The following is a 12,500-nucleotide window of genomic DNA, read 5'->3' as shown; positions in this document are numbered from 1 at the left end:
AGCAGGTGCACACACACACACACACACACACAGGTGAGGAGGAGCAGGCTGTGTCTCTCTAACCCTCTCTCTCCCCCCCATCTCTCTCTCTCTTACACACACACTCTCTCTCTCTTACACACACACTCTCTCTCCCCCTCTCTCTCCCCCCCCCCCCCCCCCCTCTCTCTCTTACACACACACTCTCTCTCTCTTACACACACACTTTCTCTCCCTCTCTCTCCCCCTCTCTCTCTCCCCCCCCCTCTCTCTCTCTCTTACACACACACTCTCTCTCTCTTACACACACACTCTCTCTCCCTCTCTCTCCCCCTCTCTCTCTCCCCCCCCCTCTCTCTCTCTTACACACACACTCTCTCTCTCTCTCTCTCTTACACACACACACTCTCTCTCTCTCTCTCTCTCTCTCTTACACACACACACACTCTCTCTCCCTCTCTCTCTCTCCCCCCCTCTCTCTCCCCCCCCCCTCTCTCTCTCTTACACACACACTCTCTCTCTCTCTTACACACACACACTCTCTCTCTCTCTCTCTCTCTCTCTTACACACACACACTCTCTCTCTCTCTCTCTCTCTCTCTTACACACACACACACTCTCTCTCCCTCTCTCTCTCTCCCCCCCTCTCTCCCCCCCCCCCCCTCTCTCTCTTACACACTCTCTCTCTCTCTCTCTCTCTCTTACACACACACACACTCTCTCTCTCTCTCTCTTACACACACACACACTCTCTCTCCCTCTCTCTCTCTCTCTCTCTCTCTCTTACACACACACACTCTCTCTCCCTCTCTCTCTCTCTCTCTCTCTCTCTCTCTCTCTTACACACACACACACTCTCTCCCTCTCTCTCTCTCTCTCTCTCTCTCTCTCAGTGGAGGTCAGATTTTCTGAGTGGCTCGGTCAGCGTTCCCATCAGCCTGGAGTTTCAGGAAGAGTGTTTGGGATTGGCTGTCATCGATATGATGCGTTTGGCCAAAGAAAAAGCCAAATCCCCTGTTGACATCTACAACCACAACAGGTGAGACTCATACCTGACCTCTGACCTGCGCTGTGGAGTGTGATGGCCTGACCTCTGACCTCTGCTGTCTTGATTCGCAGTTATAAGTCGTTCCTCCCGAAGAACATGCGAGCGCACATCCAGAACCAGCACTTCGTGACCCGGAAGAGGATCCGCTTCCGCTTTCGGAAGTTCGTCCACCAGTTCGGCTCGTGTAGGGCGTGTGTTCGAGACCTGAAGCTGAAGTACGTGCTCAGCCTGGAGGCGCTGCAGGCGGCCTTCTACACCGAGCGCTTCCTCGTCACCGAGCCGAGCGCCGGCGCCGTCACCATCGTCGTCAGCGGCAACCAGGGCATCCGCTGGTCCCGGGGCCAGGAGCCCAGAGACCGAGAGGTGTGTGTGTGTGTGTGAGAGTTTCTGCTCGTGACATCATCAGGGTACAGCTGTACGTCATCTTCATCCGAGCCTCGTTGCAGTTAATCTACATGATTGGGTAATGCTCCCGTCTGTGGAGTGCATCGACCAATCAGAGACGTTTTCTAGGGCTGTCAAAATGGCTGAAAACTAAATTCAAATTTCTTTTTTAAATATTAGCAAAATTTTGAATTCGAATTCTAAAGGCAATAGTTAATGTTAGAGTAAAACCGTGCTGTATTGTCTCCTGTGTCCACAAGAGGGCGCAATTATAAATCAAGCATCGCATATTTTATTGACATTAAATAACATTCACTTTTTAAAAGTGCATTAATAAAAAAAAATACTAAAAAAAAAGGAACATTAGGTTACAATAGAGCATACAACTATTTGTGCCTCAGTATCCTAAGAACACACACTTCAACACACAGCGTAATGATCTACAGGAACACACACTTCAACACACAGCGTAATGAGCTACAGGAACACACACTTCAACACACAGTGTAATTAACTACTGGAACACACACTTCAACACACAGCGTAATGATCTACAGGAACACACACTTCAACACACAGCGTAATGATCTACAGGAACACTCACTTCAACACACAGCGTAATGAACTACAGGAACACACACTTCAACACACAGCGTAATGAACTACAGGAACACACACTTCAACACACAGCGTAATTAACTACAGGAACACACACTTCAACACACAGCGTAATGAACTACAGGAACACACACTTCAACACACAGTGTAATTAACTACTGGAACACACACTTCAACACACAGCGTAATTAACTACAGGAACACACACTTCAACACACAGCGTAATTAACTACAGGAACACACACTTCAACACACAGCGTAATTAACTACTGGAACACACACTTCAACACACAGCGTAATGAACTACAGCAACACACTTCAACACACAGCGTAATGAACTACAGGAACACACACTTCAACACACAGCGTAATGAACTACAGGAACACACTTCAACACACAGCGTAATGAACTACAGGAACACACACTTCAACACACAGCGTAATGATCTACAGGAACACACACTTCAACACACAGTGTAATTAACTACAGGAACACACACTTCAACACACAGCGTAATGAACTACAGGAACACACACTTCAACACACAGCGTAATTAACTACAGGAACACACACTTCAACACACAGCGTAATGAACTACAGGAACACACACTTCAACACACAGCGTAATGAACTACAGGAACACACACTTCAACACACAGCGTAATTAACTACAGGAACACACACTTCAACACACAGCGTAATTAACTACAGGAACACACTTTAACACACAGCGTAATGATCTACTGGAACACACACTTCAACACACAGCGTAATGAACTACAGCAACACACTTCAACACACAGCGTAATGAACTACAGGAACACACACTTCAACACACAGCGTAATTAACTACAGGAACACACACTTCAACACACAGCGTAATGAACTACAGGAACACACACTTTAACACACAGCGTAATGAACTACAGGAACACACACTTCAACACACAGCGTAATGAACTACAGGAACACACACTTCAACACACAGCGTAATGAACTACAGGAACACACACTTCAACACACAGCATAATGATCTACAGGAACACACACTTCAACACACAGCGTAATTAACTACAGGAACACACACTTCAACACACAGCGTAATTAACTACAGGAACACACACTTCAACACACAGCGTAATGAACTACAGGAACACACACTTCAACACACAGCGTAATGAACTACAGGAACACACACTTCAACACACAGCGTAATGAACTACAGGAACACACACTTCAACACACAGCGTAATGATCTACAGGAACACACACTTCAACACACAGCGTAATTAACTACAGGAACACACACTTCAACACACAGCGTAATGAACTACAGGAACACACACTTCAACACACAGCGTAATGAACTACAGGAACACACACTTCAACACACAGCGTAATGATCTACAGGAACACACACTTCAACACACAGCGTAATGATCTACAGGAACACACACTTCAACACACAGCGTAATGATCTACAGGAACACACACTTCAACACACAGCGTAATGATCTACAGGAACACACACTTCAACACACAGCGTAATGATCTACTGGAACACACACTTCAACACACAGCGTAATGAACTACAGGAACACACACTTCAACACACAGCGTAATTAACTACAGGAACACACACTTCAACACACAGCGTAATGATCTACAGGAACACACACTTCAACACACAGCGTAATGAACTACAGGAACACACACTTCAACACACAGCGTAATGATCTACAGGAACACACACTTCAACACACAGCGTAATTAACTACAGGAACACACACTTCAACACACAGCGTAATTAACTACAGGAACACACACTTCAACACACAGCGTAATGAACTACAGGAACACACACTTCAACACAGCGTAATGATCTACTGGAACACACACTTCAACACACAGCGTAATGATCTACTGGAACACACACTTCAACACACAGCGTAATGATCTACAGGAACACACACTTCAACACACAGCGTAATGATCTACAGGAACACACACTTCAACACACAGCGTAATGATCTACAGGAACACACACTTCAACACACAGCGTAATGATCTACAGGAACACACACTTCAACACACAGCGTAATTAACTACAGGAACACACACTTCAACACACAGCGTAATGATCTACAGGAACACACACTTCAACACACAGCGTAATGATCTACAGGAACACACACTTCAACACACAGTGTAATGAACTACAGGAACACACACTTCAACACAGCGTAATTAACTACAGGAACACACACTTCAACACACAGCGTAATTAACTACAGGAACACACACTTCAACACACAGTGTAATGAACTACAGGAACACACACTTCAACAGTGTAATGAACTACAGGAACACACACTTCAACACACAGCGTAATGAACTACAGGAACACACACTTCAACACACAGCGTAATTAACTACAGGAACACACACTTCAACACACAGCGTAATGATCTACTGGAACACACACTTCAACACACAGCGTAATGAACTACAGGAACACACACTTTAACACACAGCGTAATGAACTACAGGAACACACTTCAACACACAGCGTAATGAACTACAGGAACACACACTTCAACACACAGCATAATGATCTACAGGAACACACACTTCAACACACAGCGTAATGAACTACAGGAACACACACTTCAACACACAGCGTAATTAACTACAGGAACACACACTTCAACACACAGCGTAATGAACTACAGGAACACACACTTCAACACACAGCGTAATGATCTACAGGAACACACACTTCAACACACAGCGTAATGATCTACAGGAACACACACTTCAACACACAGCGTAATGATCTACTGGAACACACACTTCAACACAGCGTAATGATCTACAGGAACACACACTTCAACACACAGCGTAATGATCTACTGGAACACACACTTCAACACACAGCGTAATGAACTACAGGAACACACACTTCAACACACAGCGTAATGATCTACTGGAACACACACTTCAACACACAGCGTAATGATCTACTGGAACACACACTTCAACACACAGCGTAATGATCTACAGGAACACACACTTCAACACACAGCGTAATGATCTACAGGAACACACACTTCAACACACAGCGTAATGAACTACAGGAACACACACTTCAACACAGCGTAATGATCTACTGGAACACACACTTCAACACACAGCGTAATGATCTACTGGAACACACACTTCAACACACAGCGTAATGATCTACAGGAACACACACTTCAACACACAGCGTAATGATCTACAGGAACACACTTCAACACACAGCGTAATGAACTACAGGAACACACACTTCAACACACAGCGTAATGATCTACAGGAACACACACTTCAACACACAGCGTAATTAACTACAGGAACACACACTTCAACACACAGCGTAATTAACTACAGGAACACACACTTCAACACACAGCGTAATGATCTACAGGAACACACACTTCAACACACAGTGTAATGAACTACAGGAACACACACTTCAACACAGCGTAATTAACTACAGGAACACACACTTCAAACACACAGCGTAATTAACTACAGGAACACACACTTCAACACACAGCGTAATGATCTACAGGAACACACACTTCAACACACAGCGTAATGATCTACAGGAACACACACTTCAACACACAGCGTAATGATCTACAGGAACACACACTTCAACACACAGCGTAATGATCTACAGGAACACACACTTCAACACACAGCGTAATGATCTACAGGAACACACACTTCAACACACAGCGTAATTAACTACAGGAACACACACTTCAACACACAGCGTAATGATCTACAGGAACACACACTTCAACACACAGCGTAATGATCTACAGGAACACACACTTCAACACACAGTGTAATGAACTACAGGAACACACACTTCAACACAGCGTAATTAACTACAGGAACACACACTTCAACACACAGCGTAATTAACTACAGGAACACACACTTCAACACACAGTGTAATGAACTACAGGAACACACACTTCAACAGTGTAATGAACTACAGGAACACACACTTCAACACACAGCGTAATGAACTACAGGAACACACACTTCAACACACAGCGTAATTAACTACAGGAACACACACTTCAACACACAGCGTAATGATCTACTGGAACACACACTTTAACACACAGCGTAATGAACTACAGGAACACACTTCAACACACAGCGTAATGAACTACAGGAACACACACTTCAACACACAGCATAATGATCTACAGGAACACACACTTCAACACACAGCGTAATGAACTACAGGAACACACACTTCAACACACAGCGTAATTAACTACAGGAACACACACTTCAACACACAGCGTAATGAACTACAGGAACACACACTTCAACACACAGCGTAATGATCTACAGGAACACACACTTCAACACACAGCGTAATGATCTACAGGAACACACACTTCAACACACAGCGTAATGATCTACTGGAACACACACTTCAACACAGCGTAATGATCTACAGGAACACACACTTCAACACACAGCGTAATGATCTACTGGAACACACACTTCAACACACAGCGTAATGAACTACAGGAACACACACTTCAACACACAGCGTAATGATCTACTGGAACACACACTTCAACACACAGCGTAATGATCTACTGGAACACACACTTCAACACACAGCGTAATGATCTACAGGAACACACACTTCAACACACAGCGTAATGATCTACAGGAACACACTTCAACACACAGCGTAATGAACTACAGGAACACACACTTCAACACACAGCGTAATGATCTACAGGAACACACACTTCAACACACAGCGTAATTAACTACAGGAACACACACTTCAACACACAGCGTAATTAACTACAGGAACACACACTTCAACACACAGCGTAATTAACTACAGGAACACACACTTCAACACACAGCGTAATGATCTACAGGAACACACACTTCAACACACAGCGTAATGATCTACAGGAACACACACTTCAACACACAGTGTAATGAACTACAGGAACACACACTTCAACACACAGCGTAATTAACTACAGGAACACACACTTCAACACACAGCGTAATTAACTACAGGAACACACACTTCAACACACAGCGTAATGATCTACAGGAACACACACTTCAACACACAGTGTAATGAACTACAGGAACACACACTTCAACACAGCGTAATTAACTACAGGAACACACACTTCAACACAGCGTAATTAACTACAGGAACACACACTTCAACACACAGCGTAATTAACTACAGGAACACACACTTCAACAGTGTAATGAACTACAGGAACACACACTTCAACACACAGTGTAATGAACTACAGGAACACACACTTCAACAGTGTAATGAACTACAGGAACACACACTTCAACACACAGTGTAATGAACTACAGGAACACACACTTCAACAGTGTAATGAACTACAGGAACACACACTTCAACACACAGCGTAATGAACTACAGGAACACACACTTCAACACACAGTGTAATGAACTACAGGAACACACACTTCAACACACAGTGTAATGAACTACAGGAACACACACTTCAACAGCGTAATGAACTACAGGAACACACACTTCAACACACAGCGTAATGAACTACAGGAACACACTTCAACACACAGTGTAATGAACTACAGGAACACACACTTCAACAGTGTAATGAACTACAGGAACACACACTTCAACACACAATGTAATGAACTACAGGAACACACACTTCAACAGTGTAATGAACTACAGGAACACACACTTCAACACACAGTGTAATGAACTACAGGAACACACACTTCAACAGCGTAATGAACTACAGGAACACACTTCAACACACAGCGTAATGAACTACAGGAACACACACTTCAACACACAGTGTAATGAACTACAGGAACACACACTTCAACAGTGTAATGAACTACAGGAACACACACTTCAACAGCGTAATGAACTACAGGAACACACTTCAACACACAGCGTAATGATCTACAGGAACACACACTTCAACACACAGCGTAAGGAACTACAGGAACACACACTTCAACACACAGTGTAATGAACTACAGGAACACACTTCAACACACAGCGTAATGATCTACAGGAACACACACTTCAACACACAGTGTAATGAACTACAGGAACACACACTTCAACACACAGCGTAATTAACTACAGGAACACACACTTCAACACAGCGTAATTAACTACAGGAACACACACTTCAACACACAGCGTAATTAACTACAGGAACACACACTTCAACAGTGTAATGAACTACAGGAACACACACTTCAACACACAGTGTAATGAACTACAGGAACACACACTTCAACAGTGTAATGAACTACAGGAACACACACTTCAACACACAGTGTAATGAACTACAGGAACACACACTTCAACACACAGCGTAATGAACTACAGGAACACACTTCAACACACAGCGTAATGATCTACAGGAACACACTTCAACACACAGCGTAATGAACTACAGGAACACACACTTCAACAGTGTAATGAACTACAGGAACACACTTCAACACACAGTGTAATGAACTACAGGAACACACACTTCAACAGTGTAATGAACTACAGGAACACACACTTCAACACACAGTGTAATGAACTACAGGAACACACACTTCAACAGTGTAATGAACTACAGGAACACACACTTCAACACACAGCGTAATGAACTACAGGAACACACACTTCAACACACAGTGTAATGAACTACAGGAACACACACTTCAACACACAGTGTAATGAACTACAGGAACACACACTTCAACAGCGTAATGAACTACAGGAACACACACTTCAACACACAGCGTAATGAACTACAGGAACACACTTCAACACACAGTGTAATGAACTACAGGAACACACACTTCAACAGTGTAATGAACTACAGGAACACACACTTCAACACACAATGTAATGAACTACAGGAACACACTTCAACACACAGTGTAATGAACTACAGGAACACACACTTCAACAGCGTAATGAACTACAGGAACACACTTCAACACACAGCGTAATGATCTACAGGAACACACACTTCAACACACAGCGTAATGAACTACAGGAACACACACTTCAACACACAGTGTAATGAACTACAGGAACACACTTCAACACACAGCGTAATGAACTACAGGAACACACACTTCAACACACAGCGTAATGATCTACAGGAACACACACTTCAACACACAGTGTAATGAACTACAGGAACACACACTTCAACACACAGCGTAATTAACTACAGGAACACACACTTCAACACACAGTGTAATGAACTACAGGAACACACACTTCAACAGCGTAATGAACTACAGGAACACACACTTCAACACACTTCATCTTTTAGTGTGTGTGTGCTTGTGTGTGTTCAGGATCTGCAGGTGTACTGTGATTTCTCTGACGTCATCGACATCAGTGTGAAGCAGGGCAGCAGAGACGGGTCTGTGGAGAACCGGGTCGTCTCCATTAACAGACAGGACAGTCAGATGCTGGTAACACACACACTCTCTCTCCACTTGTGTCCGAGACCTCCTCGATGAGTGCCTCGGACACGGTCGGGTCAGTAGTAGTTCTCGGGGACCCGGGAATGTCAATAACAATGTCGGGCATTTAACAAAAAATGTATTATTCAAAATAATGCTATGACAATGTTATCTCAGTTCTTTCTTTCTTTTTGCACGTCGTGTTCGGGTACATGTTTTAGGATCCGAGCAGTCGTCTAGTCGGAGTGTGTGTGTGTGTTTCCCACAGGAGCTGGAGTTTGCTTCTCTGAGTGAAGCGCTGTCCTTTGTGTCTCTGATCGACGGCTACTACAGACTCACCACAGACGCGCATCACTACCTGTGCAAAGAGGTGGCGCCCCCTAGACTCCTGGAGGCCATGCAGATCAGCTGCCACGGGCCCGTGTCGTGAGTTCAGCTACACACACACACACACACACACCTAGAAAAAAACATCCAGAAAAAACAGGATAAACTGAATTTGGGGAAAAATTAACCCATTTCATACGGCCATATAATATAATATAATATAATCCACACGTGTGTAAAGAGGTGTTCGTTCCCTCAGGACGGAGTTCGCCATCAGTCGTTTGCGTCGCTGTGAGAACCAGCGTGGCCTTTATATCCTGAGGAGCAGCCCGAAACATTACCACCAGTTCTACCTGTCCTTCACCCTCGAGGTGAGTGTGTGTGTGTGTTATCACCCTCGAGGTGAGTGTGTGTGTGTTATCACCCTCGAGGTGAGTGTGTGTGTGTGTTATCACCCTCGAGGTGAGTGTGTGTGTGTTATTACCCTCGAGGTGAGTGTGTGTGTGTGTGTTATCACCCTCGAGGTGAGTGTGTGTGTGTGTGTGTTATTACCCTCGAGGTGAGTGTGTGTGTGTGTGTGTTATTACCCTCGAGGTGAGTGTGTGTGTGTGTTATCACCCTCGAGGTGAGTGTGTGTGTGTGTGTGTTATTACCCTCGAGGTGAGTGTGTGTGTGTGTGTTATCACCCTTGAGGTGAGTGTGTGTGTGTGTTATCACCCTCGAGGTGAGTGTGTGTGTGTTATCACCCTCGAGGTGAGTGTGTGTGTGTGTGTTATTACCCTCGAGGTGAGTGTGTGTGTGTTATCACCCTCGAGGTGTGTGTGTGTGTGTGTGTGTGTGTGTGTGTCGGAAAAACACATTAAGGAAAAATGTCACAAAGAACCGGCAAAAGTAATGATTATGAATATGTCAAATATAGTAAGGAGACATTTCAAATGTTTATTAATAAACGAGTGTTTTCTGTCGATGTCGGCTGCGGAGATGGAGTTGACGCTGACTCGCGATCTTCACTGTAGTGAACGTGCCAGAGAGAAATGCACACTTCATACGGATTACATAAGCAGAGCGTCTGTTTTCTTTCGTTTTTAATAGTTTTGGTTAAAAGTAGACACTTCAAGCTTTCATTGATCTTCATTCAGTCAAGATGTCATTACGAGACGAGCTCCAGTTCACGCGCCGGCGCTCTTGAGAAGTCCTGATTATGTTATCTGCTATATTTACTTCTTATTTATTAAATCCAGGCAATTGGTCGATGAAACATTGATTAAAATTAAGATACAATTAATACAAAACGAAATTCACTTTAAAGAAAGGCTTTCTACAAAAACAAACTTAATGAAGTGGTCAAAATCACGTCTGCCCACTCCTCTCCTGATCTTAGTCATGCTTTTCACTTTAAATCAACATAGATGAAATTAAAAAAATATTTTATTTAAACATAAATATGAAACTAAATCGTTTTCTTTAATGACTAGGCTACAACACGTAGGGCTATTAGCCTGCAGTACAGAGAAATGGAATGTCGGAGCGGGATTAGAGCGAACGCCGTCTTACCGGTGAGCATGTGGGGGACAGGTACGATTTTCGAACAATCATCGAATATTATTTTGCTTGATATGCCAATCCTTATATTTGGTGTTTTAAATGCCAACCCTTCTTCATCCGGTGGGTAGTATTACGTTTGGTTTGCGCAGTGAATTGGCGGCTCTGCTAGCGTCTGTCACGTACCGTGTGGAGCTTGTGACGATAGCAAGCACGCAGCCGAGAAGACCGTGTCGCTGTCAAATCTGTCCCTGGGAAAAGTAACGTTGTGGCGAATTGAAAAAGTAACTACGTTTCGTTACCAAATTTTAAATAGTAGCGCGTTACACTACTTTTTACCCAAAAAAGTAGTTACGTTACTGTAACGCGTTACACACAACACTGGTGTGTGTGTGTGAGTTATATCACCCTCGAGGTGAATGTGTGTATGTGTGAGATATATCATGCAGTCACTAACCTCATCTGTGTGTGTGTGTGTGTGTGTGTGTGTGTGTGTGTGTGTGTGTGTGTGTGTGTGTGTGTGTGTGCGCAGCACGAGGGTCAGCTGGAGTTCAAACACTGTCTGGTGGCTCGCTCTGCTTCGGGAGAGTTTGTGTTGAGCGGAGGGAAGAGCAGTTTCGCGAGTCTGAGTGAGTTACTGCAACGCTACCAGAAGGAGGCGCTACGCTCCGACACACACGTGTTCCAGCTGAGCCGCTGCTGTCCGCCGCGCAACAAAGGTGACACACACATACAAACACATTTCTAAACGAGTCTATGGCTAAACGAGCCTAGTCAGTATGGGTTAACTTTGATATATAAGTCGCAGACAAACTATGGAAAAAGTGTGACTTAAAGTCCAGAAAATACGGTATTAGAACTCGTAGTATTATCATCTCATCAGTATTGTAAGAAAAAATGATGTGGACGTCGAAGATCTCAAAAAATGAAGTTTATTACAGCAAAGTAGTAAAGTACAGACAGTGCTTCGGGTTCAGCGGAGTCACACAGAGTGCATCTCATCCTCTCAGCCCAAACATTTATCCTCCATGTAGTTCGTCTCCCCCT

General features: G+C 43.9%; 1 protein-coding gene across 2 annotated transcripts in view; it reads left to right on the top strand.

Annotated features, from left to right (window-relative positions):
- The window catches only part of jak2a (Janus kinase 2a), a 61,069-nt gene that overhangs the window by 6,428 nt on the left and 42,141 nt on the right, over positions 1 to 12,500 (top strand). For both annotated transcript variants that reach the window (XR_013794772.1, XM_079587202.1), the window contains exons 5-10: positions 873 to 1,018; positions 1,099 to 1,390; positions 9,474 to 9,593; positions 9,853 to 10,010; positions 10,171 to 10,282; positions 11,986 to 12,172. Coding sequence is in view for 1 of the 2 variants with exons in the window: in XM_079587202.1 (XP_079443328.1) it covers positions 873 to 1,018; positions 1,099 to 1,390; positions 9,474 to 9,593; positions 9,853 to 10,010; positions 10,171 to 10,282; positions 11,986 to 12,172 (1,015 nt within the window). In the remaining variant the exon portion in view is untranslated. The remainder of the gene's footprint in view (positions 1 to 872; positions 1,019 to 1,098; positions 1,391 to 9,473; positions 9,594 to 9,852; positions 10,011 to 10,170; positions 10,283 to 11,985; positions 12,173 to 12,500) is intronic.

Source organism: Phoxinus phoxinus, assembly GCF_949152265.1.
Source record: "Phoxinus phoxinus genome assembly, chromosome: 17".
In the NCBI taxonomy this organism is placed as follows: domain Eukaryota; kingdom Metazoa; phylum Chordata; class Actinopteri; order Cypriniformes; family Leuciscidae; genus Phoxinus; species Phoxinus phoxinus.
This window is presented reverse-complemented; position numbering and strand designations above follow the sequence as displayed.